A 27,619-nucleotide genomic window follows, 5' to 3' on the forward strand; every position below is an offset into this window, starting at 1 on the left:
AGACTTACAAAGAAATTGGACCATGGAGGTGCCCCTTCCAACTCTAACAGAGTTCTGACAGCAAATGGCAATAGCAGCACAGAAGCAAATATAGGGGTCAGGGAAATATTTAGCCTGTGTTGGATTTCTTTCAGTTTTGCTAAGTATAGCCAAGAGCCTTTTTTTTTAGGGTTTGGAGGGGGAAGGGGGTTTCTGTGCTTTCACTTCATTTTTATTTTTTAGGTTTTTTTCTTGAGCTTTTTTTCTGCAGTTATGGCTGCAATTAAATAATGTCATTTTCACATGAAACTTCTTCTGGAGACCTGAAATGTGATCTTTACTTTTCTCAGTGTCCTTTACATTTTACTTCAAAGCAATTAGGAATCATGCCACATCTAAATGAGAAGGAATTTCAGTTATGCAGGTATGGCACACCACCAGCCCAAAGCCCCAGAAATCAAGCTGGCGGGACCGGTACCCTAATTTCCATAGATACCTGGGTGGACCCGTTTATATAGGTACCTGCTTTCTTGCCATGTGCTTTAACAGCCTTTGCGGAGAGGCTGGGAAAAGAGAACAGACCTTCATGCTGTGTGTGCTGGTGTCATGGTTTAATACTCTGCTTGAAGATGCCCAGGTACTACAAGGTAGAGGGTGATACAGGAATTTGCATGGACTAAAGTTAAGTTTGCATAACAGAAACTTCCTGTCATTAAACCTGTTATGTGGTATTATTTAACTGTAAAGGAAGCTTCCATAAGAAGGACTTTCACCCTGTTTTTTTCCAAAATGGGAAGTATTTGGCATATCCTGAAACTACTCTCTCTTACATCAGTTTATCAACAGATTACTCAGGGCAGTTAGTAATCTAGCATACAAGCATAACAGAAACTTTATTTATATTGTATTTTTCATAGATGTGAGATGCCTGTGCCTGAAGCTAGGAGCCTTGCTGAATCAGTTCACCAGCAGATTAAATAGAGGAGATAGTGCGCCAGTGTCTTCTAGTTTTCGTTTTTTTGAGAGGAGATGAGTTTCTGTAGTGAACTATGTATTTATAGCAGCTCAGAGCCCACTGATTTTCACCCTGGTTGTTTTTGCATTCCAGACACATTCCTGTACTCCCCAGTAATAACTTTTAGCCTGAGGGAAGTTTGAAATGTAATCAGCTAGTTATTAGCACGAAGTCTGAGAATGTTTTTGCAAAGGATGAAGAAATCAAATATGGGACATGAGCGGACGGAGGACCTGGTTGTTGGGGGCTTCCTTTGGTATGAAGCAGGCTGCCAGGTTTGGTCCAAATGTAGAGAATAATAATAGATGATTAGTGGAATATTCAAACTTTAAAAGAACAGAAATGCTAATTTTACCCGCATCTGTTTTATGTCACTTGAAAGACTTCTACTTCCTTTCAGACAGTGGTGTTAGTATCTCCTTTAGTCTGAAAACCTAGGGCAAAGACTTGTTGATCGTAGTATGGGGATTAACTCATTTCAAACAAAAGGAACCTGTCAATGGACTTGCAGCTGGAGAATGTTTATTTGACTGCATGTTAATTAACGTCATTTACATTAAGTAAATTTAGTGACATTACATGATGATGAAACAAGTGACAAATCTCAATATTCATTCAACTAGGTAGTTTACCATTTGGATACATGAAAGAATTCATTACATGTATTCTGTATTTTATGGGAATGTTTCATCTAGGTTATGATTAATCTACTTTGTTACGTTATTTGGTGAAAGTAGAAGTTGCTACACTGGGTAGTGATACAGCATTTGAAGTGAATGCACAGGACCAGAGGTCGCTGTCTCCTGAGCTGGGTGTTTGGCTCCTGTATGCTAGGAGCTTTGAGTGATGGGCTGAAGACCCTTAGCTACTCGTGTGGCAGTTTGTTCTCTGTCCTTGTAATTGGGGTATGTGTGTCATCACCCTTTTTGCCCATCATGTTATTTTCTAGTAATAAGAGATGCCGCATACTCCGGTGGACAGTGATATAATGGGAGAGGGCAGTAGCAGATATCCTAGAAGATCCCTTGTACCGGTGGTTTTCAACCTGTTCTGCTTTGCAGACTCCTGTGAGTATGGGTGCTTTGACATACTTAGAGACTCAAAGCCAGCTCTCAGCAGGCTCAGTTTCCTTGCTTTTTGTTCACAAATCCATAATAACTATTCCATAAATTCACGGAGTCTAAGGGTCACAGTCTGAAAACAGTTGAATCAGCTGTTAGATAAGGCTCTTCCAGGGAAGAAGCTGGCTGTGTCTTTCTCATCAGTGTAACTAGCCAAAAGCACGGTGCCCATTGCGCAGGGTGGTGGGTCCGTCCTGCAACCAGCCATCGCAGGAGTCACAGTGTCCACGATGATCTGCTCCATGTGTAGCAACACATGGTCTCCATGATGGGTTTAGTGCTGTGTCCGAGGTAAAAGGGATCCGTGCTGTGGATAAGACCTGGCGTCCAGAACTGTGGCTGCCATGTGAAGAGGAAGGGGATGGTTAATGTGTCGTGTCAGGACTAGAGGTAGTCTGAATGTTATACACAGAGGGAATGGAAGGAATTTCAGAAACGTTTTGACTGTGTGAATAAACATAGTTCTGGAAATATTTCCTTTTTAACTTTGTTTTGCAACTTTCAGATTCTTTTTATTTTGGGGAGGGATTGTTTGTTTATATATTTTACTTAAGGAGGGGATATAAACTGAAAAAATGATACTCTGCTTGGGGGAGACACAACACTCAGTAGCTGTTCCCAGCAGTGGCTCTTGAATTATTCTTTCTTTTGTGCTAGAGACACTGCAGATACTCTGTGGTGGAAGCCTGCCAATTAAAAATACAGCTGTATAGTGATGCATACTTATGTGGTGGCTGCACTTGGGAATTTCTCCTTTACCATCTTACCAGTGTTTATACTACTACTATATATTGTTATTCTGAAGTGCCTCCTGCAGCAGTTTTATTTGCATTAGTTTTATTTTTCAGTACTGAATTAGTAACCATTTAAAACTGTCAACCACATGTAAACAAGTGGTGCATAAGTTATGAATAACAACTTACCTTGAATTACAACTGCCTGTTTGTATTGCACAAGGCACAGTGTTGGGGGAATTGTGAAATGACTGAATTCAGTAGTGCAATATCATTTCTATTTATCTAGTTTCTTGTAGCCCATTTGAGTAAGTATCTTGATGTTTGCATGGTTACTGCAGCCAGCGATCCTGGTAGGGGGATTGCTGGATTGCCATGTTGTTGAAATGTGCTGGCTCCTCTCCAGTCCGTCTACCATGTGATGAGCAACACTTTTTGCAGGCTCTGTGGAAGTTGTGCTTGCTCACTAGGTAGTTCTAAAGCTCAGACCAAAAAGTACAGAGCTTGGATGGGGGCGGGGTGGGGGTGGGGGGAATAATCATAGAATCGTTTTGGTTGGAAGAGACCTTCGAGATCATCAAGTCCAACTGTTAACCCAGGACTGCCAAGCCCACTGCTAAACCGTCTCCCAGCACTGAGCCCTGTTGAACCTCAGTGGCCTCGGCCGCTCGGCCCGGCCTGCCCAGACCCCCCAGCAGAGCCCCCTGCCCCCCAGCACCCCCCAGCTGGGGGTCACCTGCAGCCTGACTGAGGGGGCACTCGATCCCCTCGCCCAGCCCGTCGGTACAGATGTTACCCAGGGCTGGCCCCAGCACCGAGCCCTGGGGACACCCCGTGTGCCCGGCACCGGCGGGATGTGACTCCATCCCCCACCACGCTGTGGGCTCAGCACCCAGCCAGCTTCTAACCCAGCGCAGAGCCCCCCCGGCCCCGCCGTGAGCAGCCGGTGTCTCCAGGAGATGCTGTGGGAGACGGTGCCAAAGGCTTTGCCAAGGTCCAGGTAGGCACCATCCACAGCCTTTCCCTCAGCCACAATGTCGGTCATCTTCTTGTAGAAGGAGAATCAGGTCCATCAAGCAGGACCTGCCTTTCATAACCCTGCGTGGGCTGGGCCTGATCCCCCAGCTGTCTTGCATGTGCTGTGTGACAGCACTCGTGATGATCTGCTCCAGAACCTTCCCCAGCACCGGGGAGACCATTGTTAACTGATTTAACAATAGTAAAATATATTTAACAAGCACTTGACATAAATTTTTCAAACTGTGCTGGTAGGCTGTGATGTCAGGCAAAAAACCCAATGATCTTTTTCTTTACTTTGAAAACTGGTACAGAGATGTAACTTAAAAAAAAAAAACAACTCTTACTTTTGATGCAAGAACTATCTATGATATGCAAATTTATTTCTTTTAATTTGGTCCCTTAAGGACAAAGATTTTATGTTCTCCGAGTAATGACTTGGGCTAATCAAGTTAATGAAGTGTTACTTGAGGTAACAGTGAATGTACTTCGGTAAAATTTCACAAAACGTTCTCGTTGTCTGGAGAATATTTCTGTTTCATTCTTTTTAATTAAGTATTTAGGGTTACTTGCAGAGTGCATCTTTATAAAGATGCCCCAGTGCAAGTAAACAGGCATGGGGCAAAGCTGACCAGATTTGTAGTGAAGTTGATAGCAGAACCAGTGGCAGGCATTTCCTAAAGCCCTGCCATGCCTTCTCGAATAATTGCTTTTATTTTGTTACTGCTTTTTGTAATAGGAAGAGGTGACAAGTTACACGTGTGGCTAGCCAATACCGAGGAAAGGTTAAATGAGAAGGGTCACTCTTACCAGTATGTGATGGAATATTTGGAAACGTGATTTAAGAGTTTTCTTCTATGTGGTCAAAAGATGCCTGAGATTTTCATTTTGACGTGATGTGTGTTTTCAATATTATCTGATCAGTTGCTTGGAAAAAAACAATTGAAAACTGTTGATGACAGTATGATGTCTGTTTTTTACTTTACCTTTTAAATGTCAGACTGAATTTTAACAATGACCAACCAAAAAAAGTTCCGCATGCAGAGCCCACCAACTGATAGTAGGTTTGTACGCACTTCTTGACTGATTTAGGTTTACTTGCTGCAAGTCCGTAGAGAGCAGTGCAGTTGCACGGCTCTGTGCAAGGGCATAATTAGCCTGTGGGATTGCCCAGGTTTAAATAAAATGCTGATATAGCATGTCAAATCCAGACTACCTGCATTATGCAAGAAGGAAAGAATTTGCCTGATTGTAGTCCTGTCAACACAAAGAGATTGCACCAGTATAACAAAATAGACTTCTGAAGTCTTGTTTAAATTGGTGAGTGCTCTTGTCTGGATTCTATTAAAAAAATGTTAGTACTGAGAGCCACAATGGCTCACTCTGTTACCAAGGGCTGGAGCAGGCTCCAGTTGTATGAGACTATTGTTTTTTATTGGAATCCTTTCGTGCATCCTGCACGCTTGCTATTCATCATTTCTAAAATGTCAATCGAAAAGATAGGTGGCATCTTCTGGTCTTGAGTGGAATTTTCCTGGGTGGGATTTCTAATAAACTTCTAACTGCTTTTAATCTGTCCGTGCCTTTTTGGTTTAAAAGGAATAAATTCGCATTCCCCAAGAGCCTAGAGCTGACAGAACTTTCACTTGGAGCCTCTCTCTCCAATTTATTAAATTCCACCTGTGTTTAGCAGAGGCTGCTATGGCTACCCGTAGTTCCTGAGGGTGCCAGCCAGTATGTGGGCAGAAGAAAATTTAATATGTAGGATGTCTTTCTGGAATGCTTGTGGCTTTGTATAATTGTCCCATCTAGAGGAGTGGAATTTTTCTTGAAAAATCCACATCTACCTATCCATAAATCTCTGTTTTATAATGCTGTTGTTTAAATAGATTTTTTTAAGTCCTTGCCTTGGAGGTATACCCTATGCAGTTTCCTGATCACTTGTTTCCCTCCCACATTAAAATGTAGTTTTAAGTTGGAAACGCTTTTTTGTTTATAATAAAAGGAAGTTTTGGAAGTATATGCTACATATCCCCAAAGGATCATTGTACTTTTTGAGTGATCCAGAACGTCAGAACTTCCCATGTGTGCAAATTCACCAGGGAAATGCCGACAGATGCCTGACTGAAAGCTTGGATTGAAAAGACTGTACAGCAAGCTACTCCCAAAGGCTTCCTCCATCATCTTGCCAACTTCCATGCCGTTTTTGTGGCCCAGCCACTAGCAGTAATTTAGTGTGACTACAGGGATGCACATAATCTAAGTGCATTACAGAGGAACCCCTGGGTCTCAGTACGTGGACCTGCATTTGTTAAAATGGAGGACTATGCAGAAGTTGAGGTTGGTTATTGGTTTAGCCATCTGTTCTTGAACTTCGAGGCACTTCCTTGTCAATTGTGAAGGTGGGGAAAAAAAACGTAAATCCACATTTGCACCCTAAACAAGAAGCTAGAAGAAATCTCTCTCTGATGTCTGCAAATGTCAGTGTTGTGACCTTATAATTTTTTTTAAAGAACAGAGTCCCTAGCATGCCAGAACAGGCATGTTGTATATCTAAAAATGTATTTGTATCTGCTTTACATCACTGCAGCCATGCAAAGCAGGCTGTGTGTCTCCATACCACAGCTCACAGTTTACAGCAGGTATAGTCGTGAGCAGGGCAGTGCTAGAGAGCGGCTTTTCTGGTGCTGGGGTTGCTTAGTTGTCACGCCTGCTGCAAAGCATCCCTTGTACTCCTCTGCCTCTGCAGTTTCTTCAGCGCTGGCACCTCATTCACAATCCAGCCAGTGAAGCAAATCTGAATTTCTAAAAGGGCTGTGTTCATAGTTAGAGTCAATTTCTAATTTGTTATTCTTTAGGTGTATTTCCAGAAAAGGTATTCTGTGACAAGACTCTTAAAATTTTCAAAGATGTTTGAACCCCCTGAAAATGCAGTGCCCCATGTGCTTGGTTGACTTGTTTTGGCAGCTGCATTGTTCAAAAATTTCATTTTCTCTCATCACACTTATTCCTTCCCAGGTGTTAAAATTAGCACAGAGGGCAAAGGGATAGTCAATAAACATGAAAAATAATGGCAATAAGATTATAGCAGATGCTTTTTCACTCATGTAATTGCATCGTGGAATTTGTTTTCATGAGCAGGACTGCAGGAGAGTTTACAGATGGATTGAGTAGTGTGAGTGAAAGCCAGAGAGTATCTTTACCAGTTAATCCCAAATGTCCTAGAGGTGGAATTAGGCCCTCTTTTTGCTTTAAATGTAGGAACATCATATATCTCTTAGGTTTTGTGAGGAACCCTTAGGATAGAGATAATCTTTTATCCGCAGCATGTTAATAAATCTGCTGGACTTCAAGCTTCCCTTGCAGAGCACGCTGTTTCCCCTGGCAAGACTGAAAAATCCCAGGCTTACCTTTTGACTCAAACCTACTTTTCTTTCCTATTAAGGTGTCAAGCCATGAGTTGTAATGATGGGAAAAAATGAGTTCAAAACCCAGAGAGTCATCCCAGAGGACAGCTTCTCTGCAGCTGGCTCTCAGGCTGCGGTCGGTGGCACACAGGCAAAGTTGGTGGAGCAGAAAGTAAATAAGGGTAGTTGTAAACCCCAGGATAGGGATCAGTATTGCTCATCAGCCCATCTTTTATTTTGCTGGTAGAGTTTAAAAATACATATGTAAATATATTCCTGAGCTAACAGTGGTAGCTAGACCTTTGTGTTTGAGCTGTGTGTCTGTGCTGGATTTGCCTAGGCCTTTTTCTTCCCCATGTTTTTGGTTGTTTTTTGGGGGTTTTTTTTCTTTTCTTTTTTTTTAATCCTATACAGGTGAGAAGAAATGAAAGAGACCGAAGGAGGGTAAACTAGCAGCCTGCAGCTGTATTTCTGCAGTTTAGCTGTAAATGTAGATTGTGGGTTTGGGTACAGGGTTCCCCCTTAAAACTGTCAGATGTTGAATACCAAAATTACACATATGTTGTTGATCAGCATTTTCCAAACCCACTGTTGTCTGTTAGCTGATCAAAAGTAAGTGTTTTGCTTGACAAAGGAGGCATAAGAAAAACAGTGGTTTTCCATAATACAGAAGATGCCTCTGGTTTCTCTGGCTTTTTGCAGTTCTTCTTTAGAGATTACAAAGATAGGTTTGGGGTTTTGTTTTTTAGAGTTTCTTTTGTGTTTCCAGTTTATTATAAAGTTCTGTTTCTTATTATCATTGTTTCTGCTTTCCAGAGACCTAAGATAACAAGTTGGCTCGTAAATTCCCTTTCTCATTTTAGCCACAGGAAATGTTGCTCCATACATTCAAAGTGCTTTTCCAGGTAGGCTGTTCATTTGCATCCAGGCTTTTTGAGTTATGTGCTTTTGTTTCCACTAAGCTGGAAGTGGTTTGTATGGATTAGAGGGGGGGACTTGCTTCATCAGAAATGCAGCTTTGCAGGTTGAAGAAAATTGCTTTGATTTTTTTTTTTTGTAAAGTCATCCAGTGTTGTCTTGCACGGTCCTACAATGTGAGTGACAGAAAATGCCTGTTGATATAGAAGACTGTGATGTGCTTTTGGTTTCCAGCTGTATTGCTGAAATACCTGGAGATAAAAAGCTGAAATTCAGGAAAACAGCAGGATGATACTTAAGAGTATTTTTAGGCTTAAAAAAAAAAACCCCAAACCTTATGATTTTTTTTTTTTTTAATGTCATTCTACGTAGCCATTTACCAGACTGGTAGGATGTGTTGCATCTGACTTGCCTGGCACTTCCACCACTGTTTTTCAGGAAGGATGTATACCATAATGTGGGGATCTTTACATTGTATTTCATAATATTGAAGTGTTCAGTAAACTGCTGTGGTGTATAATGTTACACATAAACCATGCATCATGCAGAAGCTGTAGAAATTTGCAAGCATTTTGTAGGGGTTATAAGAATTAACAGAAAAGTCTTCCTTAATTGTATGTGAAGAAAACTGTTGGCTTTGGCTCTGCAGGGACCAGATTGCTTTCAGACGTGAGGATGGGAAGGGAAAAGGGCCTGTGCAGCGGAGGACACCTCTGGCTGTGGTCCGCAAGGAGTAAGCCTGTGACCGATAGACCTCACAGCACTGACCTTTCCTGCAGGATTTGCAGTGGTGTGCTGGGGATGAGGTGCAGTCTGTCGGGCTGCCCCTAGCACCCGGAGGAAGGATGGCAAGAGGGATGCTGTGCCTGAAAGAGAAGTAATTCTCGGTTGTGCTGGGGAAGTTGTCTAAAAGTATGAAGTAAATGTGCATTTGCTGCATGGTTGTGGAAATGTGTTCTGCTCCTCTCTGGAAATCTTGTTTAGTTTATCTGGGATGGTGGTGAAAAAGGAGAAGGTCTAGAAAAAGTAAAAATGAGGGAACTGTGAGTTTGTAGTCAGAAGCAAGCGAAAGTGGTGCCCCATGGGTATGTGTGAGGTGGGACCTGTTATAGCCTTGCGGCTGGAGGAAAGATTAAATGTAAAGACAAAATCTCAAGTGCTCCTTCTTTTCTTTCTGATCTTTCCTGAGGAGTGAGGGAGAGCAGCAGGTTTTTAGATGCTGCATCTACTGTTGTTTAACCACAGCTGCTGGTAGTTCCTTCAGGAAATCAGATAAACACTGTTTGGCACAGCCCATCGGGCACAGCTGGCAGCCTCGGTTAGGCAATTGTTTCCACTCTTGGAGCATCTTGTAAACTTGCTGGAAAAGCCTCTCCTCTTGCAGTTAAGATCAGGCCAGTAACTCTGCATCCTGGGTATGATGCATTGGGGGGAGCCTGTAAGGTTCTGCCGTGGAAGCTCTGCATTCTCCTCTGTTCAGCATGGGCAGGCAGATGTTTGATTGTCCGCCTGTGCCTCTTCGGGGGTTGTCCTGTCCGTGGCCTCTTAGCACGGCCTTTGGCACTGCAGAGTCCTCCAGGCTGCTTCAGAGATTCAAGCAGAAATTGATTATTTTTGTATTATTATTACTATTTTATCCCAGTTGCGGATATGCTTAACTGTAATTTTCTCTCCAGGCAATCTTAATTACAATGCAGTTGCTTCCTTGAAATTAAAAATGTACCTGTAGGCCGTTACATGCCTGTATTTCTGAAAGCCAAAAGCCTAAAGCTGAGCTTTAAAGTCAGAGGGACTTCCTTGAGTGGTGACGAGGACTACAGCATTGCATTTCTGCTGTCACAACTATGACAGTTCCCTTGACTGAAAGGTGTTTTGCAGGGATATCACAACCCCTTTGATCATCCAGTTTGTATTTATCAGGTGCTGTTGCCCAGGTAAGGATGTTCCTCTGAGTTTTTGCTTCTCTCTTCATTTCTGTGTACACAAGTACTTGAATCATGAAATCATCAAAAGCTTCAAGGGGGAAAACTTTCTGAAGTTATTTTTTAGGTGTAACTAATCTTTTGACAAATGTTGCGGAATAGGGAAAAAATTATTATGGTGGAAGTAACAACCCCTGTTTACATATAGTTGCACATTTCTTGGCACCACATTCAGCTAGTAACAACCCCTGTTTACATATAGTTGCACATTTCTTGGCACCACATTCAGCTTGGTTACTGAGTACCCCTTTGAGGATGCCTCAGTTGATCTGTATTATGTTAGCTACGGAGTCCAGCTAGGAAAAGGATTTTGAATTTCTAATTCGTCCGTTTTCAGATTTCCTCAATAGCGAAATACAAAGTGAAAGTTTCTGTCCTTCAGAATGTTTATGTATTTTGAGCAGCATTTCACGTGCTAGTTGTGTATTGCGGGCGGTTGCCGCTCTGGGGAGCGGCGCGCAGTGCTGCGGCAGTCGGTGGCCCTGCTGCGCTCTTCTGGTTCTGAGGTTTCTTGTTGTGGTGAGAACTACCAGTTCCCGGCTCAATAGGTGAGAGCGTTGCGCTGGGGAGGAGGAAGAGGTTTGCATGGGCTGTCTTGAGGTTTGGGGTTTTTTTTATCAGAATGGGTCTAATAAAGTGAGAAAATAGTCCCTATAAATACAGATTTGGCAACTATTGAGTTTTAAGAATGAGGGAGAGTATTTGCTACTGAAAATTGTCTTTAGATTCAGCAACAACTTGGACCCAAAGGATACCGATGCTCCTGGAATCATGGTGTATACTATATTCTTGCATAAACATTTGGCTAGGTTAGTACGTGAAAAATTATTTAAGCTTTGACAAGGGAGAAAAAAAAACCACCAACCAATATGGGAAGCTAGAGAGATGCCAGGAAGAAACTAGTTAAAAGAAGTAAAAAAAAAATTCTGGTTGTGTGTTCCCCCCTGTTTTGTGTGGTTTTTTGTTTTTGCTTTTTTTTTTTTGGCATTTACCTGTCATATTACATTCCAATAATTGCAGTTAATAATTTATTTTACAGAGCAAGTCAGGATCTACTGAAATTGTATAGCAGCATATTTTTTTGTATGAGGAAACCTGACTGTAGTCTCTGTTTCCTTTCCCTGGAGTGGCAGTGGCTGAATACCAGTATTTTCACTTCCAGATTTTTGGCAAAGTGCAAAGATGATGTCTTTAAAAGGCGTGGAGAAAGCTTTTTATTGTAGTTCTAAAAAGAGAAAGCAAGAGCTGATGGATTGCAGAGAAGCATAATCTAAAAGTGAGTTATCATCCATCAGTTCAGAAAGACAGGAGCTAAAGCCAGTCCTGAACTGCAAAGCTGCAAAGATTTTTTTTTTAAGACCTTGTTATACCACTACCAGTTTCTTATATCAGAGTTATATAATTAAATAACATTAAATTATTGAAAGATAATAGCTAACATTGTTCATCACAGCAAATTACAGCAGGTGATTAAAATCACTTTCTAGCTAGAAAGTAATTCTTGCCCTCACGTGGGAGTGACAGTCACTGCAGTTCTCACGATGAAATGGTTTTCATGCAAATTCCAGTTTTGTGAGGTAAGATACTGCAAAAGTAGAAGGTTGTGAAAATAGAGCTTAATTACTTTTGTAAATCTATACTTAATTATTTGGAAAGAGATATGATTAAATGATTCAAGTGTGTAGATTCTAAGGGAAATGATGGAAAGATAAACAGTGAAAAGCATTAATACAAAGCTATTTGGTAAAAGGGGCATAATCAGTACCATTTAGATTTTATTACATCAATGCAAGGAATATTATTAGTCTTCCAAAACAGAGGGCTGTATATTGGGAAGCAGTTATTCTGAAAAGGAAGGTCACCTGTTAGTTAAAGGCTGTTTCCCTGTACTGCAACTAAAAAGGGGAAGCAATTCAGGGAGGGAGGAACAGGGATCTGTGATAAGGCTGGGATTATATTTTTATTAAATGAATCAGTAAGACCACGACTGAAATATTGCCATCGGGTTTTGGTGTCTCTCAGTGCTGAAAGGGTTTTGAAAGCATTTGAAGTTCATTAAATAGAGACATGAGAAGTATGACATGTTCAGTTTACCAGAGAGAAAGTAATTTTCCTGTCTGCTATCAACAGTGGGCTAAAAAGTTTTAATTCTATACAGGTGAAGCATCAAAAATCAAAACTGGAATCTTATTTTACCAAGGAATTGCTTATCAGTATTTGTATTAATCCCCCATCTCTTGAGATCTTCTGTAGGAGAAGACATCCCATATTTAAAAGATGCATGCAGGAATACCCTCTACTAGTGTAAAATACGGATTAGATTGGCATAACAGCAACTTCTGTGTGAAATCATGAGGATAAATGAGCTGAAATAAAGGAAATAAATAAATAAGGACTTGAAGGGCCAGGTGACCTTTTCTCTCCCTTTCTCCAGTCCTTCCCAGTAAGTGGCTTTCCACTAATTGCCTGAGAAGGTTTTTCCCTGCAGACACAGCTCCGGCAGAGGCGGTGCGGGCTGCCCGCCGGGGGGCTGGCAGGGCACAGGCAGGGGGGCAGCATGCCCCAGCCACACCGACCTTCCCACCCGCTCTGCAGCGGCAGGGTTTTCTCACGGTACCAAACCCAGGTTGAAGACTGGGATGTTTATATACAGCCTTATTTATACTTTTGTTTATTTTTGTGCATACAGAAAATAATTTGTGTGGGAGTGCATGCGTATGATTTTTTTATTATTATGATTAGGAGTGTTTTTTAGTGTTGGGAATGGTTTTCTGTTTTCCTGAGTTCAGAGAAATGCCACTGATAAAAGGAAAAGCTAACTGAAAAAAGGAACCAAGTACAGAAATGTTGTAATGTTTCTAAAATTCAGTGGTAGGACTAATAAACCCACTGTAGTTCCATGAAGATCTTACCTGTCAAATATCTTGTCAAAAATACACTTTACCAACACTGTCATGTCAATATTCAAAATGGTTGAATTCAAGAAGCGAGTGTTTTGGCTCAGCGTGCAAGAGCTGTTACAGCGCCTAGAGATTTTTAGAACTTGAAGACAAGCGAAGGAAGTAGCTTGTGTTTCTCAAAGATAAACGATGTAGCCCCTTTTTTTGCCAGGGCAGAAAATACCATATATGTTAAATTGGTACGTTGGGGAGAGGGTTGTTGTAGCCAGTTCCCTGTCTTTGCTTCCAAGAGCCATCTCTGGGAAAAGCAGAAATGCGCTGCAGGGTAAAGCCTGCCAGAGTGCAGACTGGCTATCAGGCAGTTTGAGGTTGTGTTATTTTTCAGCATTTATTTTGAATAAATGTGGGGGAAGTGAGTATAAGACTGAGAATGGCAGGAGGGGAATAAAGGGTGAGAGCTTTACCTTTATAAATAACAGTATAAGCATCTCGTAGCACTTTCCTCATTGCCGTGTCTCGAGTTCCATCGTTGCACAGCAACACACGCCAAAAATTGCACCCTGTTTGCTGGTTTTCACATAAGATAGCAGCTCCTCCATTGTTGGCTGATTCATTTCATATTGTTGCATTACTTAAATGATTTAAACGTGCTGCATGGTGGTGTGAATGCTTTTCACTCCGTACACCGTTTGTATGGTAAGTGACAGTGTTGATTATACTAATTCACTGGAGATGGAGAAGGAGAAAGAATGCTGTACTTGTATAATACGTTTTAGTTACATCGATACACTTCTACTGAATTAATGACCTTTTTTTTTACCAAAATATTTCAGACTGAACGTAGGAGTTGCTTTGTGAAGTGTCAGAGTGTTGCAAGGAATACTCAAGCAAATCGAACTTTCCTTGTCGTGAGAAGGATTTAATAACAAAGTATTAGGTAGACAACGTTAGTAAAGTTCTGTGAAGATGAAAGATTTTTTACACCTCCTAATTTCCAAAGACTTTCCAAAAATAACCTTATTTACTCTCCTGAGACCCTGACCTTACATTCAGCGCTAGGAATAGCCCTGCTGACTTTTTACTAAACGTGTGCTGTGATCTGCAGGGTACTGGCTTTTCTTTGTCCACTTTAGAATTACCCATTTCAAGTAACACTTCTTGTTCAGCGGATGTGGCAGGGCTGGCGAGCGTGAGGAGGTTAATCAGGAGATTTTTACAGTTCTTGGTGCCAACGACCAGCCGTTTTAGCCAACTGCAAACCCTGCAGCTCAAGCCTGTGGGGCAGAGCAGGTGCGAGCGGCTGTCGATGGCGGCAGTGGTGGTGGGCTGGGGCGTCTGCTATGGATGGGAAGGATGAGGGGTGGGCTGGGGTGGAGAAGCTGCATCCTGGTGCACTTTCAGGTTGGGGTGAGGGTGCGTTCTGCTTTCACAAACACGTTTTCAATTACTGGTGTACTGTGGCCTTTTCCCTTTTTCCTCAGTGTGGAGCTCAAACGGGAGATAATTTTACTGTATGCAACAGACCGACAAAATAACTATGCTGCACAGCACAGTAAGATATAAAAAGTGCCTTTTCAAAAATACAAAAAAACCCAAAGAAAATGTTTGTTTAGGAAAAAAATAGAGGAATAATAGGAGTGATAATATAATCCCATTGCTTTAAGGTAGCTTTTAAAAATAGGAGCAGTAAACTTAATGTTCCAGCTTTTACCACAGTAAACATATAATTGTAAGCTGATTGTGGTGAATTCCTTAAATGATAGCCCTCGTCAATATAAGTTTTAAAGAACCAGCCCTACATCTGGAAGCCAGCAGCAGCTCAGGATTTTATTAAGCAGCACTGCCAAATAAAATCCAAGCGCTACTATAAACGATATAAAAATAAAGATTGGCTATAGCATAACATCTCAAATACGCAAGCGAGCACTCTGGTTTGGAGCACTATGTGAGAGCACTGTAGCTTTCCCAGCAGCTTTTGAGCCCAAGGTTGAAATGGTTGATATGGATGCAGCTTTCTGCGTTGGTCATAGAAGTGTTTGGGAGCTTAAGTTACTAGTAGAATAAACAGAGAAACTGCAAAATCGCTATTACCGTGTCTAACTTATTTTTATTGGAAGTACTGGCTGTGTTGCATATTACAGACACACAAAAAAAGGTTTAGAGCATATGATTTTCCTTCTGTAAAGAAGGTTATAAGCCATTGACCATATCCATAGGGACAGAAACCTGCCCTCTTCCAACGGCTGCAACTTGACATTCTTCTTCGCAGCTTTCGTCCAATGGATGGAGGCAAAGGAGTACAGCTGATGGCTGTGACAGTCATGTGTCTGGCTGCAACTGGTGACAAGTATCAGAAAAAGGGAGGGGGGTGATGCACAGCTGACCCAGATAGAAAGCCAGCAGCCACCCCGTGAGTCTCTGGCAGCGAGAGGTTGGCTGCAGAATCGCATGGAACAACAGTCTCTGGTACCACAAAATAACAAGGGCTTTCCAGTTCTGTGAGCTGACCTCCACGCTTTTTGGAGCATATCAGTGACCTTCCTTGCTGAGTGGGAGATTTCCCATACAGTGGCAATAAAATTAACTCCTTTGAATGCAGAAAGCAGTGTGATTAGTAGCTCCTTCTTAGTCTTTTTGCCTAGAAATAACCCAGAACATTATAACGCAAAGTTCCAAGGAAGTAAAATAAGCAATATTCTAAACAAAATTCAGATATTTTATGTTTTGAACAGGTTTTTGATACAGCTCAGCTTGATACAACATGGTATTTACCAGCCTGGCCTTTAGTATTGGATCTGCTTTCCAATTATGCTTCAATTCATACAACAGTTGCAGAGGGCGTGTGTGGGTGTACGTGCAAAAGAGAAAGATTGATTTTGTTCTTTAAAATTGTGAAGTCTGCTCTAACTATGAAAACCCATCAGAATTTCTAGCACTTAAACACACTTCCTTTCTCAATGTGCTACCAGCATTAGGCAATCTTCACGACATCTCTCTGGCAAGTGGAGGAATATGTGCTGATTTTTCAGAAGTAGAATATTAACACACGTATCACTGAAAAACAGGCTGCAAATGCTTTCCAGAAGTAAAGAGTTAACATGAGAGCTCAAATTACAACTTGGAAGCAAGTACAGAAGGTCTTGGTTCTATTTTTTAGAAATGTATGAGTGAAAATGGAATAAAGAAAGTACATGTCAGTCCTGGCTGTTGCTCTGTATTAGAGTATCCTCTTGTGTTTGAGACAGCAGGTGCTGGACAATCCTAATTGCCACTTTACACAGAGCATCTTCGTATTCCTGGTGATTGTTCCCAGCTGCTGTCTTTTTCGGTGTGCTGTATTCCCAAGCCTTGATAATGCTTTGATAGTTCCTGTATTTCATACCTGAGAAGTCCAAGGGAGTGTGAGGTTTTTTCTTTCTGCAGTTCTCACTCTTTTTTTTTTCTGTAGGTTTGAAGACCTATCTGATCTCTGGTCAGAAGGTGAAGGAGCCCCACTGCAGCTGTTCGCAAGCGTTACTTTCTGGCTTGGAGTCTGGGGATGGAGCCAGGATACAGGGAGCATCGTCAGTCGAGAATGCCGGTGACTTGACAAAGACTCTCAAACATGCAGAAAAACCTAAGGTGAGCTTTTGTTTCAAAGCCAAGCAGCATAGACTGTGCAAACCAGGGAGCGATGTGTGGATGGGCTTACAGGTTTGTTTTTGCACTGCTTTATATGTTTGTATATATATTTATGTATATATACATATAGTGACAACATGTATTTTGAGGAATGAAAAAATTTACAGAATGAAATGCCTTGCCAATTGACAAGCAATCGCTAAAGTAAGGTGAATGCTTTTTAATGGTGGTTTCAAATAAATTCCTTTTTATATTTCAGGACCGAGAGGTCAATGCTGCTTTTTCAATGGTCTTTATTTTATCAGGGAATAAAGAATATGCTTTATGCAGCTGCTGTAAATTCTGTGATTTCCTGCTTTTGCTGCAGCCTATTTCTGCCGTTCCTCTGTCGTGCAGGTCATGTACCTGTAAACCTTTTCATATGAGTGCATAACAGACATCACCCCCCCAAAAGATAACAGCATTGTTCGTGTGGTGGGAGAAGATGCTCCAGTAGGCAATGAGTTTGCGTTTTGTCTGCTTGCTCTAGAATCCTATATGTAGAACTGAGGGCAACGATTTGTATGGATTCAGCTTAGAGAAATGGTGACATTTTGTTATGTTCACACCTCTCACAAGATCTCTTGACAAGGAAATCTGTGAAACAATGTGTATTGCTTTAAAGCTTTGCTGTTACTCTCCATCTTCCAGCTCAGAACAGATTTCCCAAACAACAGATGTCTATTCTCTATTTTCACTTCTGCTAAGAATGCCTCATCCCAGGTTGCCCAAGCTGGGCAAAAATGTCCAAGCCACGGGTGGTCATCTGCAGGCCACTGTCCTTAGACTTCAGTGTGTTTAGTCCTGAGAGCATCTCTTTAACATAGGTTTGAGATTGAGCTGACAAAGTTGGTAGGGGGCGATTCCCATGCTGCTCCATTTTTGCTGCTTGTGTGTTTGTTGTGGGGATTGGGAGAGCATGAGTGGGGCACCTTTACCCTGTGTCTGTGCCTGGTGTTAAGTTTTGGGGTGAAAACACTGGATCGCAAATGAGATCAGCTGGAAGGCTGGCCCAAAAATACGGTCCAAAGTTAAGTGAGCTCCTTAGAGAGCAAGCCAGGACTGTTTAACTACAGAAGGCAGCTGTAGCCATCTTTATACCTCCCCAAAATACACACTCTGTGTGGTTTGACTGCCTTCAAGTTGCTGGCGATACTTTTCGATTCTTTCTCTTAGAAGAATCAAAAGAATATATTTGGCATCCCTCAGGCACCAGCTTTCCAGCTTTCTCTTGTCTTTCAAGGATGGTATAGCAAATAAGGCAGGAAAATACATCTCGAGCAGTCCGTGGGTATCTGTACAAATAAGCCCGTCTGTGCTGTCCGGTGTGTGGCCATGCAGAGGTACAGGTGTGACAGTGAGGGGTAGGAACGCTTTTATTTCATGTAGTGAAGGAAGAAGAATGTACCGAGTGGAGCAGTATTACTGAGCTGCCTGTCCGTGGAACAGAAGGGAGAGAGGAGGGATCAAACAAAGCAGTAAAGCTAAGGGTGCTGTTCTGAGAGAAAGTGAAGATGCCGCCTTAATGTCAGGCAGCAAAGTAAGCTGCAGCTGGAGCACCATGAAACTACAGCAAAGTACAGGACTGACCTGACTACAGCTAGAATTTGATAAAATTTGTGGTGGTACTTGTTAAAATGATCCAAGTCCAAAATGAAATCTGTTGGTAAGGGTCAGCCATGGTATGTGTTTTCTAAAACATGGGGTGTTTTACTGCTGCGCTGCAGAAGGGTAGGTACACTGTTCCTAAACAGCTAGTATGCAATGTGGAGGCATGCTGCTAGCTCAGGACGATTTGTTTACTGCCTAGTCCCTGATTTTCTGCTCTGGGACCATCTTGGGTGGGTGTTAAAGTTGCTGTTTAAATGCTGAATGATGGTCTGTACAGTACAAAAGCACAAACATGGCTGTCTGAGTAAGTGAAGGAAAAGCTAAAAGCAGCTGCTTCAGAAGACCATCTAGGACAAGTGCCTAGACAGTTTCAGCCTTCTTGGATGCTCTGTCTACCGATGTGCTAAAGCTACTGCATCGAATTTGTGCTTATAGGTACCTGGTTTTATTCATCACCATGAGCCCTGCAGGCCTGGCCACTGATTTCCTAAGTGGCCTCACAGCTCTTTGAAAATCACGTGCCTGTCTTGCCTGAAACACTCATGCTGGAGTGGATTTTGAATGACCCCAAACTCAGCTTTCCATGTGGTCTGATAAGCATCCATATAATGCATGCCACAAATGATGTCAGAATGCATATAGTATGGTGATGCTGAGCACTTACTTAAAAACATGTTCTGCCACTGTAGTTGGCAGCATAGGAGTGCAACGCATACTTGCTTCTCACAGCGTGGGTAGGTACAGGTATTCCAGACTCCACAGCACACTTTTGAGTGTAGATGTGCACCATCCTTCTCTCTGCGGGGCAGCCTGTTCCTGGAGTGATTGTGGACGGAGAAGGCTGGGTCAAGCTTTCAAGGAGCGTTTAAGTTGCCAGCCATGCTAGAAGTAGGTCTTGCAGTGTTTAAAATATATAAATGTAAGCATATTAAAAAATTCCCATAAAGAACAATGGTGCAATTTAATCACAAATCATGCACAATTTTTGAAAAGGAGTGAGTTTCTTTTTTACATTTTTTTATGGTTTGTTTTTCTTGTGTTGTTATGTGGGGGTTTTTTAAAGCCTGCAACTTGCTGGAAGGGTCTGGAGATAATAATTTGTAAAAGAATCATGACTTACACGCCAACTGTTTTAAATACAAAGCTGTAAACAGTGTCAGTGTGGGAGGAGATGACTCCATCTCTGCAAAAGAGACTAAGTAGGAGGGGCAAAATTACAGGCAAGCTGAATATCTTTTTTTGTTTTAAAGGGAATAAGTGGCCATATTGGATGCAAAGGATGACTTTCACATTTTGGGCTTGAACAGATGTTCTAGCGGACAAGATCTGTTAAGGAAAGTCAGGCAGGGGAATGCAAGAGTAATTGGTCCATGAAAGGAATTGTATTTCCTCCTCTCCTCCAGCATATCTGTTGTTAATTTCATTGCAATCCTTGTTGCAGGTTGGCTATCAATAAAATGTGTGTACATAATTAAAATGGTGAAGATAGAGGCTAAAAACTATAAGTAAATCTATAATAGCAGGTGATATTTTGAATGAAAGCACTGTAAACTGCTTAAGTGGTTTTGGTATCAGTTTATTTTTCTTGTAATATTTTATAAAATCCCTTACTTGACAGAGAATAATAAGCTGTTGTAAAAATGTTTTAATCATCTCCTGGTATGAAAACAGAAAGTACTTCTGCTTGTCTTGATGTTTGCTGAAAGTGCATTAATGTATTATTCATCACGATGAGGTCACGTACACACTGAGCTTGTGTGAATGTCTGCAACAGAGAATGAAGTTAATGATGTTGATTTATCTCATGGGGTAAGTCAGATGGACTTCTGCCACTTCTTAAAAGGTCGGACTTTTTTTCTGAGTTTTTTGTCTAAACAGGGAGTATTTTCTTTATTTTGTGTTAGAGGTATTTGGTTTTTATTACCATCAACTGACACTTGCCATGGATAAATCTACTAACGCACACCCTAGGAGCACAGAAGGCTCATTAGCCCATTGTCATATTAGTTTTTAAAGCTATCTAATGTTGTCTTCCCCAGAGTGGCCAAGGCATTCATGATAGATGAATAGATGTCCTAGATTATTTTTAAACAAGACCATTTGAGAACAAACTTAATAGTTTCTTCAAGTGTGCTGGTATTTGTTCAGACTGTGCAGGTTCAGAACTGGATGTAACTTGCTTATCTGATGCCAGATTAGGAAACTCACAGTAATTTCAGTGCCTGAACCTGGACCACGCTCCTGAGGAAGAGCAGATATGATGGTGTGCTGGCTGCTAAGAAGGCTCAGAGTCTTCATGAAGCCCTTTGAGAGGCATTGTTGAGTGATGAGGTGGATCAGCAGTCACAGGAAGCATGGGTTAGAGAAATACTGCACTGTAACGACTTGAAAATGAAACATGCCACATTGTTCAATTTCAGGTGTGATGCCAGAGACGGAAAAGGGACTTTGGGTGAAAAGTCAGTTCTGAAAAGACTTAGATGCTAGTCTCTGAAATTGGGAGCGGACCTGAAGGCAGAAGTTGTTGTGGTTTCGGACCAGGAGAATGGTAGACTACAGAGGCTTGAACGAGTCCTTCCCGAGTCCAAAATGAACAGATAAAATGGACATGGAATATTGAGTTTGGGACAGAAGGCTCAAGTTGCTAGCTGGAAAATTTATCGAGGTGTTTAGTGACTCACCTACCGCAATTTAGTACAGCATGCCTAATTTAGTATGCTGTTGCCCGTTACTGCTATCTCTGTACCCGTTAGTAGACTTCTGGCAAGTCTGGTAACAGTAGACCATCTCCAGAGCGGGGGATCTGCCAGTAGGGATCAGACACAGGGTCCCTCTGATGCAGGATCCTGCCTGTACGTTGCCAGCACTGGAGAACAGTACAAAAAACTTGCAAGACATGGATATGGGGTTAATTCCCCTTAAGGGGATCACATTTTAACTCTTAGGTTAGGTTGTTTTAAAAGCTGAAGTGTGCCATTTTAGGTTGCTTCCAAAATACGTAACCTCCAACTATTACAAGTCCTGATGTCTTTGCTTTCCTTGTTTCCTCTGACATTTGCTGGCTGTTTGGCTTCAACAATGTACGATAGCCTGAGTTCCACGCTACTGTCTTAGAGCACTATATGAAAAAGTATTTCTCTTAATTAGTTTCAGATTTTTTCGCTTTTCATTTTGCAGTAATGTTTGTAATGCATCATGGTGTTTTGTGCTTTTTTTGAATTTTGCTGCATTTTGTGCTGTGTCTTCACTCATAATGCCATTCAGATGCTTTTGCAGGCAAATTTTTAAGCAAAAAAAATTGCGCTTCTCTTACCAGAGAATATTCCGTTCTTCTTGGGGAGGCCCTTTGCTGGTGTGCAGTGATTACAGTATATCTGTGATCTTATACTCAATAAGCTTTCCTGAGTTAGGTTTAGCTTCAGTGAACAGAAAATCTGATTTATTTTTGAAATGGTGCGTTCTGTTCCAGTCAAATTTTGCTCCCTGCTTCCCATTCTGTAGCTTTGTTTATCTTTTAACCATGCTGCAAGTATACAAGTGGACCGAATTATAAATTGCATAATACTGCGAGGACACCAGAACATTCCTGGCTAAAATTTTTTTGTCTCATTGCAGCCTTGCCCTTCATGTAGTACCACCCTTGCTCCCCACTGCGATGTCAGCATAGACGAAGGAGCTATCCAAAATGGTTGTCAGGATGAGCATAAAAACAGTACGAAGGTAATTTAAGTATTTATCCCTTCCCTCCTTTGCCCTTTTTTCTCTGCTTTAGTTAGCTTTCTCGTTTTCGCTTGCTGTTCCTTTATTCAAGCTTTTAAGCAGCAGAACTGATTTAGATTTTGAGTGGTTGTATTCCAAAATGTAGTTGAGTCTCCCCCTCAAATTTTCAAAATTATTAGTCATTTTATGGGCCCAGTTTGGTAGTGAGAAGGACCTAAAACTTGGACTCTTTTAATTATGCTATCTACCCAAAGGAAGAGGCACAAACAAGACTACCATGCTCTCCGTCCCTTAACACCACCTAGCTACAAGTTACACCTGTGTCTTGCCAATGTCTTCTGCATCATAGCTATAAGACAGTCATTCCTGTTCACACACAGAGCTGAAATTCACAGCCTTTAAGTCAGTTTGCATCCTTTTTCTGACCAACAAATACAGCATCTTCCATATTCAGCATGCTGCTGCCAAGAGGGCTTTCCTTGCCTGTTGCTTAGATATTCTTACTGAAGCCACCTACTTCCTCTACAATACCAGAAGCTGCCAATTTGTCATCTTGTTCGTGGCCTTCGTAGCCTCTCTGCTCTGCCTGTCGCCTCTCACTCCTTCCTGGATATTAATCTGCTGCGTAAACACAGACTGGATACCAGTGCTCATCACCTGATTGTTGTATTTTCAAATAAGTTAGGGAGAATCACTTTATAAACATGCTTGCAGATAGCCATCTTGTTCTTCACATCAGTCTTTACAACTCGTCTCGCATACAGAGCTAGCTGAAAAACTTGCCAGCGCTTACTCTACTGATGAGCTATTACGTTGATCTGTGTTTGTCCCACTACTGTCTGTCTGTATTTGACCTGTCATCTCTTATGCTTAAATTGTAAGCTCAGAAGCGGGGACTGCCGTTCTGGACTGTGAACACAGTAGACCATGTTCTGTGCCAGGGTTCCTAGGAGATAGCCCAAGAAAAAACTAAAATAATAAGCCCTACAGCCCTGAGGGACATAGAGCAGAGCAGAGCAGCCAGCAGGTACTGGTCTCAAAACAGCGTGAGATCTTCAAGTCAGAAAACATTGTGGGAGATCTGCCCAGGCTGCCTCTGCCCACATGCCAGGGATCTCCAGCAACCAACTGCAAACAGAGATTTTCCTTAGGTGTCAGCTGCCTAGTGTCATATGATGTCTTCAATAGAACTATCCTTTTGGGTTTCTTCATACTACAGCTATATTAGCTTCACGTGTGTCAGTTAGCAAGTCATCTAACCTGGCTTAGAAGAGGTCCGTACAGTGCTAAATAAAATGTCTGTAATTTGACTGATGTGAAGAAATGTGCTAGTGGAGACCAAATGTCCTCCTTTGATTTGGTTTGGTTATTGTCAAGTCAAAAAATTGGAGCAGTTAAGTGGCTATCTAGTAAGTCTGGGATGCCTGTTTAACTGAAAGCTTAAAGAACAGCTACATCCACGAAGTTGCCGTGGCATTTGATTTCCAAATCTTCTTTGCAGTCTCAGCTTTCTTGGGAAGAAGAGCCCAGTCTCTGGGGTCTGTTCCCTTCCTGTGCCAGGTTGCTGCGCCTGGCCCTGCAGCACTTGTGTCCCCTGTCGTGAGGGAATGTTGCTAACAATGTCCTTGGACCTTTGTGGTTCCCAACAGCCTATGGAGCCTCCCTGTCTCTTGATAAGAGGAAACTGTCACATGGTGCATCAAACCTCTGAGTGCTGGAAAAAACCTGTACAGCCTGTTGCATCAGGAACCACAGTAACATTGGAGCTAACAACATTTAATAAATAGGGATTTTCTCCTTATACACAAGCAGTTTCATGCTCTAATCCCCTCCTGTTAAGATTAGCAGAGTGGAGACAGCACAGGAAAACCTTGAGCTGACTAAAGGGAAGAATTTTCTTAGGGACTTGAGCCTTTGCCAAGGAGCTAAAGAGAGAAGGCCAAGAGAAGTCCATGCTGACCTTCTCTGAAAGAGCAGAAATTTTTGCTGCATTTTTCAGATGAACTTGAAGAACAGACAGGGAAAGAAGACAGTGCACAGAAGTCTGTATCTTTTATTTGAGCTGCTCATAGCAAAAATTGTGTTCTCTCGGTTACTGCTTTTCAAGTAACGACATCTGCTGCAGGGGTGAGAAAAGGAGGAAGATTCTTTGCTAGAAAAAAAAGAAAAGGTGCTAACTGACTTTTTTAGGCCTCAAGTTGTTCTGGGAGGTGCTCTGAGCAAATATAATCTTTAGCACAAATTTAAAAAACAAACGACGACGATCCTTCACTTCTAGCACCTTGTTGGATTTGGCTTGCCTGCAGTAGTACCCCTCATCTCAAACACAGAGAGGCTGCGCTGGCACTGCAGCACGTCTTGTGCTCTGGAGCCATGTTCCCCCTGGGTAGGCTAGGTAACCCATTACGGTGGCAGTTAACAAGTTACAGCTTGCTCTGAACCTGCTGAATGTTTTCCCTTAGAAAAAAGAAAAAAAAAAAAAAAAGAAAAAACTTTGTCAGAAGTTTTTGTGCTTCTGGCTTACCAGGAGAGTGCCCTTCTGTCATATGCAAGCACTTCTCCAGTCCAAGGAGTTTTGGTCGGCTTTTGCCGAGATATGTGTTGCTGAAATCACCTTTCTCTTCTGTTGATTGTAGTCTTTAGCAAAACATTGGCAGCACACCAACATAACTACTAAATTTCCTATTCTACTTTGTCAGCTGCTGTCACTGTGCTGTGAACACCTGCAAGCTGCCAAAACAACTGTTGCGAGTGGTAGAAGGGACTAGACTGGGAATCCTTTCATCTCCTGGCTCCCAGCACGTGGCTCTAGAGGCTCACGCCTCCGTCGGGGCAGCCCGCAGGGTGGGGATCCTGCGTCCCTCCTGGGCAAGAGGAAGGGGAAGCGCAGCCCACCTCCCTCCTGCTTTTCCTGTAGCTCCAGGGAACTGTTCCAGCACACCTTGTTATGACTTTAGCTCTTGAGGTCTTGGCAGCCAAACCCGAGCACTTTATGACTCTGCCCTGCACGAGGTGACGTTCTCCTGCTGCTCCATTAGTCTTGTACCTTCACTGGTCATGCCTGCACCTTCCATTCTACCTGCCTATATTCATGTGCCTCGTTTGCTTTATAGGATAGATATACAAGGAGGTTGCATTAATTTTGCATGGGCAGCCAGAAACCAGATATTTCTTAACTTTAAGTTGATTTTACAATCTTAAGTAGCATGTTTCAGTGCTTGGTTGGGGTGGTGATATTTATGGTATTTATTTATGGTCACTGTGGTGGCATCCAGGAATAGTCTTCTGGAGGAGCTTGTCACTGCTGTGCTGACTGCTGTATGGGCAGAAATGAAGAAACTTCTGTCATGAGTGGGTTTCAGGATGAGGATAAATGATATGTGATAAATGATAAGATACAGGGGGAGGAAGATGAACATTCAGATATGCTAAGTTTGATACATGTGTGCATTTGAAAATGATCCTGACTAACTGCAGTTCATTTTCATTCTAACCATGCTTAGTTGTTTAATTTTTTTTGGAATTGCTTCAGTGCATATTGGTCTAGGTCAAACAAAATGTAAAAGAAGGAACTTCAGGTTCCATGAAAATAGGATAATTTGTGGTTAAAAGTAATTTGTGTTCTCAAGTGAGTGAAAGCAGAATTGATAATACTGTGTACCTAAGCTGTGCTGCAGGCTGGTGTCAAACTTCAAAAATGCAGCATTAATTAATACAAAGGCAACAGAAAACCAGAAAGAAGTAGTACATCTTAGTGAAGAAAACATAGTTTAATTTACAGCGTATTTTTTTTGGTAGGATGGTGAAATGTGCAAAAGGGCTGTTCCCACAGGTGGGAGAAAGGAGGAAGCTCTGTCTGGGGAAGCAGCAAGGCTGTAGCTGCCAGTGGAAGGATCAGCAAGGGCTGGCAGAGTAAGTTGTCTCATGACCTGTGGAAAGATAGCACAGTTTAAGTAGGTATTTAAAAAGCCTTTTTGAAGAGTCTTGACCTTAAGATGAGTGACTGAAATTTGGGCTTGTGGTTGGTCTTCATTGCTCGTGTTAAAACATATTCTGTTTTCTGCTCCTTGGAAACATGGTACATAAAAAGCAAAAAGACAACACCTAAGTAGGCATGCACTTACAGAAGATGTGAGTGGCTTCAAGGCAGGTGGAGTTAGATCTTTGACATGATCAGGTAACAGCTTGGTATGTTGAGGGAAGAACGTCTTTCAACTTTTGCTCCATGAAATCCCTTCTACTTTCTCAGCCACTCATGTTCCCCATGTATATTTTGCTTTCTGTCATTCAGGCTCCAGGAGGACACAGTCCAAAGACTCAGAATGGACTTTTGAGTCCTCCACAGGAGGAAAAGCTCAGCAACAGCCAAACCTCACTTTACGAAATGTTGCAAGAGAAAGGAAGATGGGGTGGAGTGAGTCTGGATCAATCAGCTCTCCTTCCTTTGAGGTTTAAAAACATCAGAGAAAAGACAGATGCTCACTTTGTGGATGTGATTAAAGAAGACAGGTAAGGAAAATCGAATTGGACAATGTAAAATTGTATACAGGCGAGAAGGCAGTAAACAGGGGTCCCATATCTTTAATCTTTGTGTGCCTTTTGTTTCCTGTCAGTAATTACTGTTATATAACGTCATATGTTTTCTGATCTTAGTCTATCTATATTCTGCTTAAAAGTACAGTAGGAATGTGATGTCAGAAGCATTCTGCTCAGGAATATGTAAAGCCAGGCTTTTCATCATTTCCATGGTGTACAGTCATTCTTCAGTTGAGTCTTTAAAAAGGAAAAATACTCTTTAAATGATTTCTGATGAAGTTGAACTCTTATCTTCATGTTCAAAAGTCCTTTTAATGTGCATAGTATCTACCTTGCTCTGCAATTAAAAGTGTTAACATAAAATCTGAACCACAAAGCTCAGATTTTTCTATAACATGTGACTAATACCTAGAAGTCATACTGGGCTTGGAAGCAAAATTAATAGAGTGAATCCTCATGGGCCTACTACCTACTTACAGCATTTTGTAAAGTTAGCTTCTCTCTCTGTTTCAAACAAAAAGTACTTCTTTTGGGCAGAAGAAAATACGTTCTCCAAAATTCAGTAGTGTGTGATTTTTGTAAACACACAACCATATCTCCCTTATTATGGCAGTGACTTGACTGGAGCAACTAAACAAATAACTTGAGTTTGTTATTATTTATGGCTATTCTTATTTTTGCTTCACTGCTTCCACTCAAATTGAGGGTATTTTATCTAAATATCCTTGAAACTGTTTGCTCGTATAGACTCCAGGCTGCTTGGAACGGGGACACTGTTGTCTTTACTGAAAACATGAAACTAAAGCAGAGAGAAGTGAGAGGGAGGGACAGCAGTCCCTCTCCAGTCCCTTCTGTATATTTTTTCGGATTACCTTACTCCTGTGGCCAACTTCAGTTAAAATTTAAGTTCCTTTTTTAATTTTTTTTTTCTCTGCATGTCATTGGTGACAGAGAATAGGTGTTTAGCTGACATTTCCAAATATTACAAGACAGATGGATTGGGAGAGTCCAGATGTTGG

At 41.7% G+C, this 27,619-nt stretch overlaps 1 protein-coding gene across 2 annotated transcripts in view; it reads left to right on the top strand.

Annotated features, from left to right (window-relative positions):
• ADCY9 (adenylate cyclase 9) overlaps positions 1–27,619 on the top strand; it is a 97,709-nt gene that overhangs the window by 32,091 nt on the left and 37,999 nt on the right. The window contains exons 2-4 of one of the 2 annotated variants that reach the window (XM_037382597.1): positions 16,522–16,694; positions 21,960–22,064; positions 26,356–26,573. In XM_037382597.1, the coding sequence (XP_037238494.1) occupies positions 16,522–16,694; positions 21,960–22,064; positions 26,356–26,573 (496 nt within the window). The remainder of the gene's footprint in view (positions 1–16,521; positions 16,695–21,959; positions 22,065–26,355; positions 26,574–27,619) is intronic. The other variant, XM_037382598.1, reaches the window with a different exon arrangement.

Source organism: Falco rusticolus, chromosome 4, assembly GCF_015220075.1.
Source record: "Falco rusticolus isolate bFalRus1 chromosome 4, bFalRus1.pri, whole genome shotgun sequence".
Classification (NCBI taxonomy): Eukaryota; Metazoa; Chordata; class Aves; order Falconiformes; family Falconidae; genus Falco; species Falco rusticolus.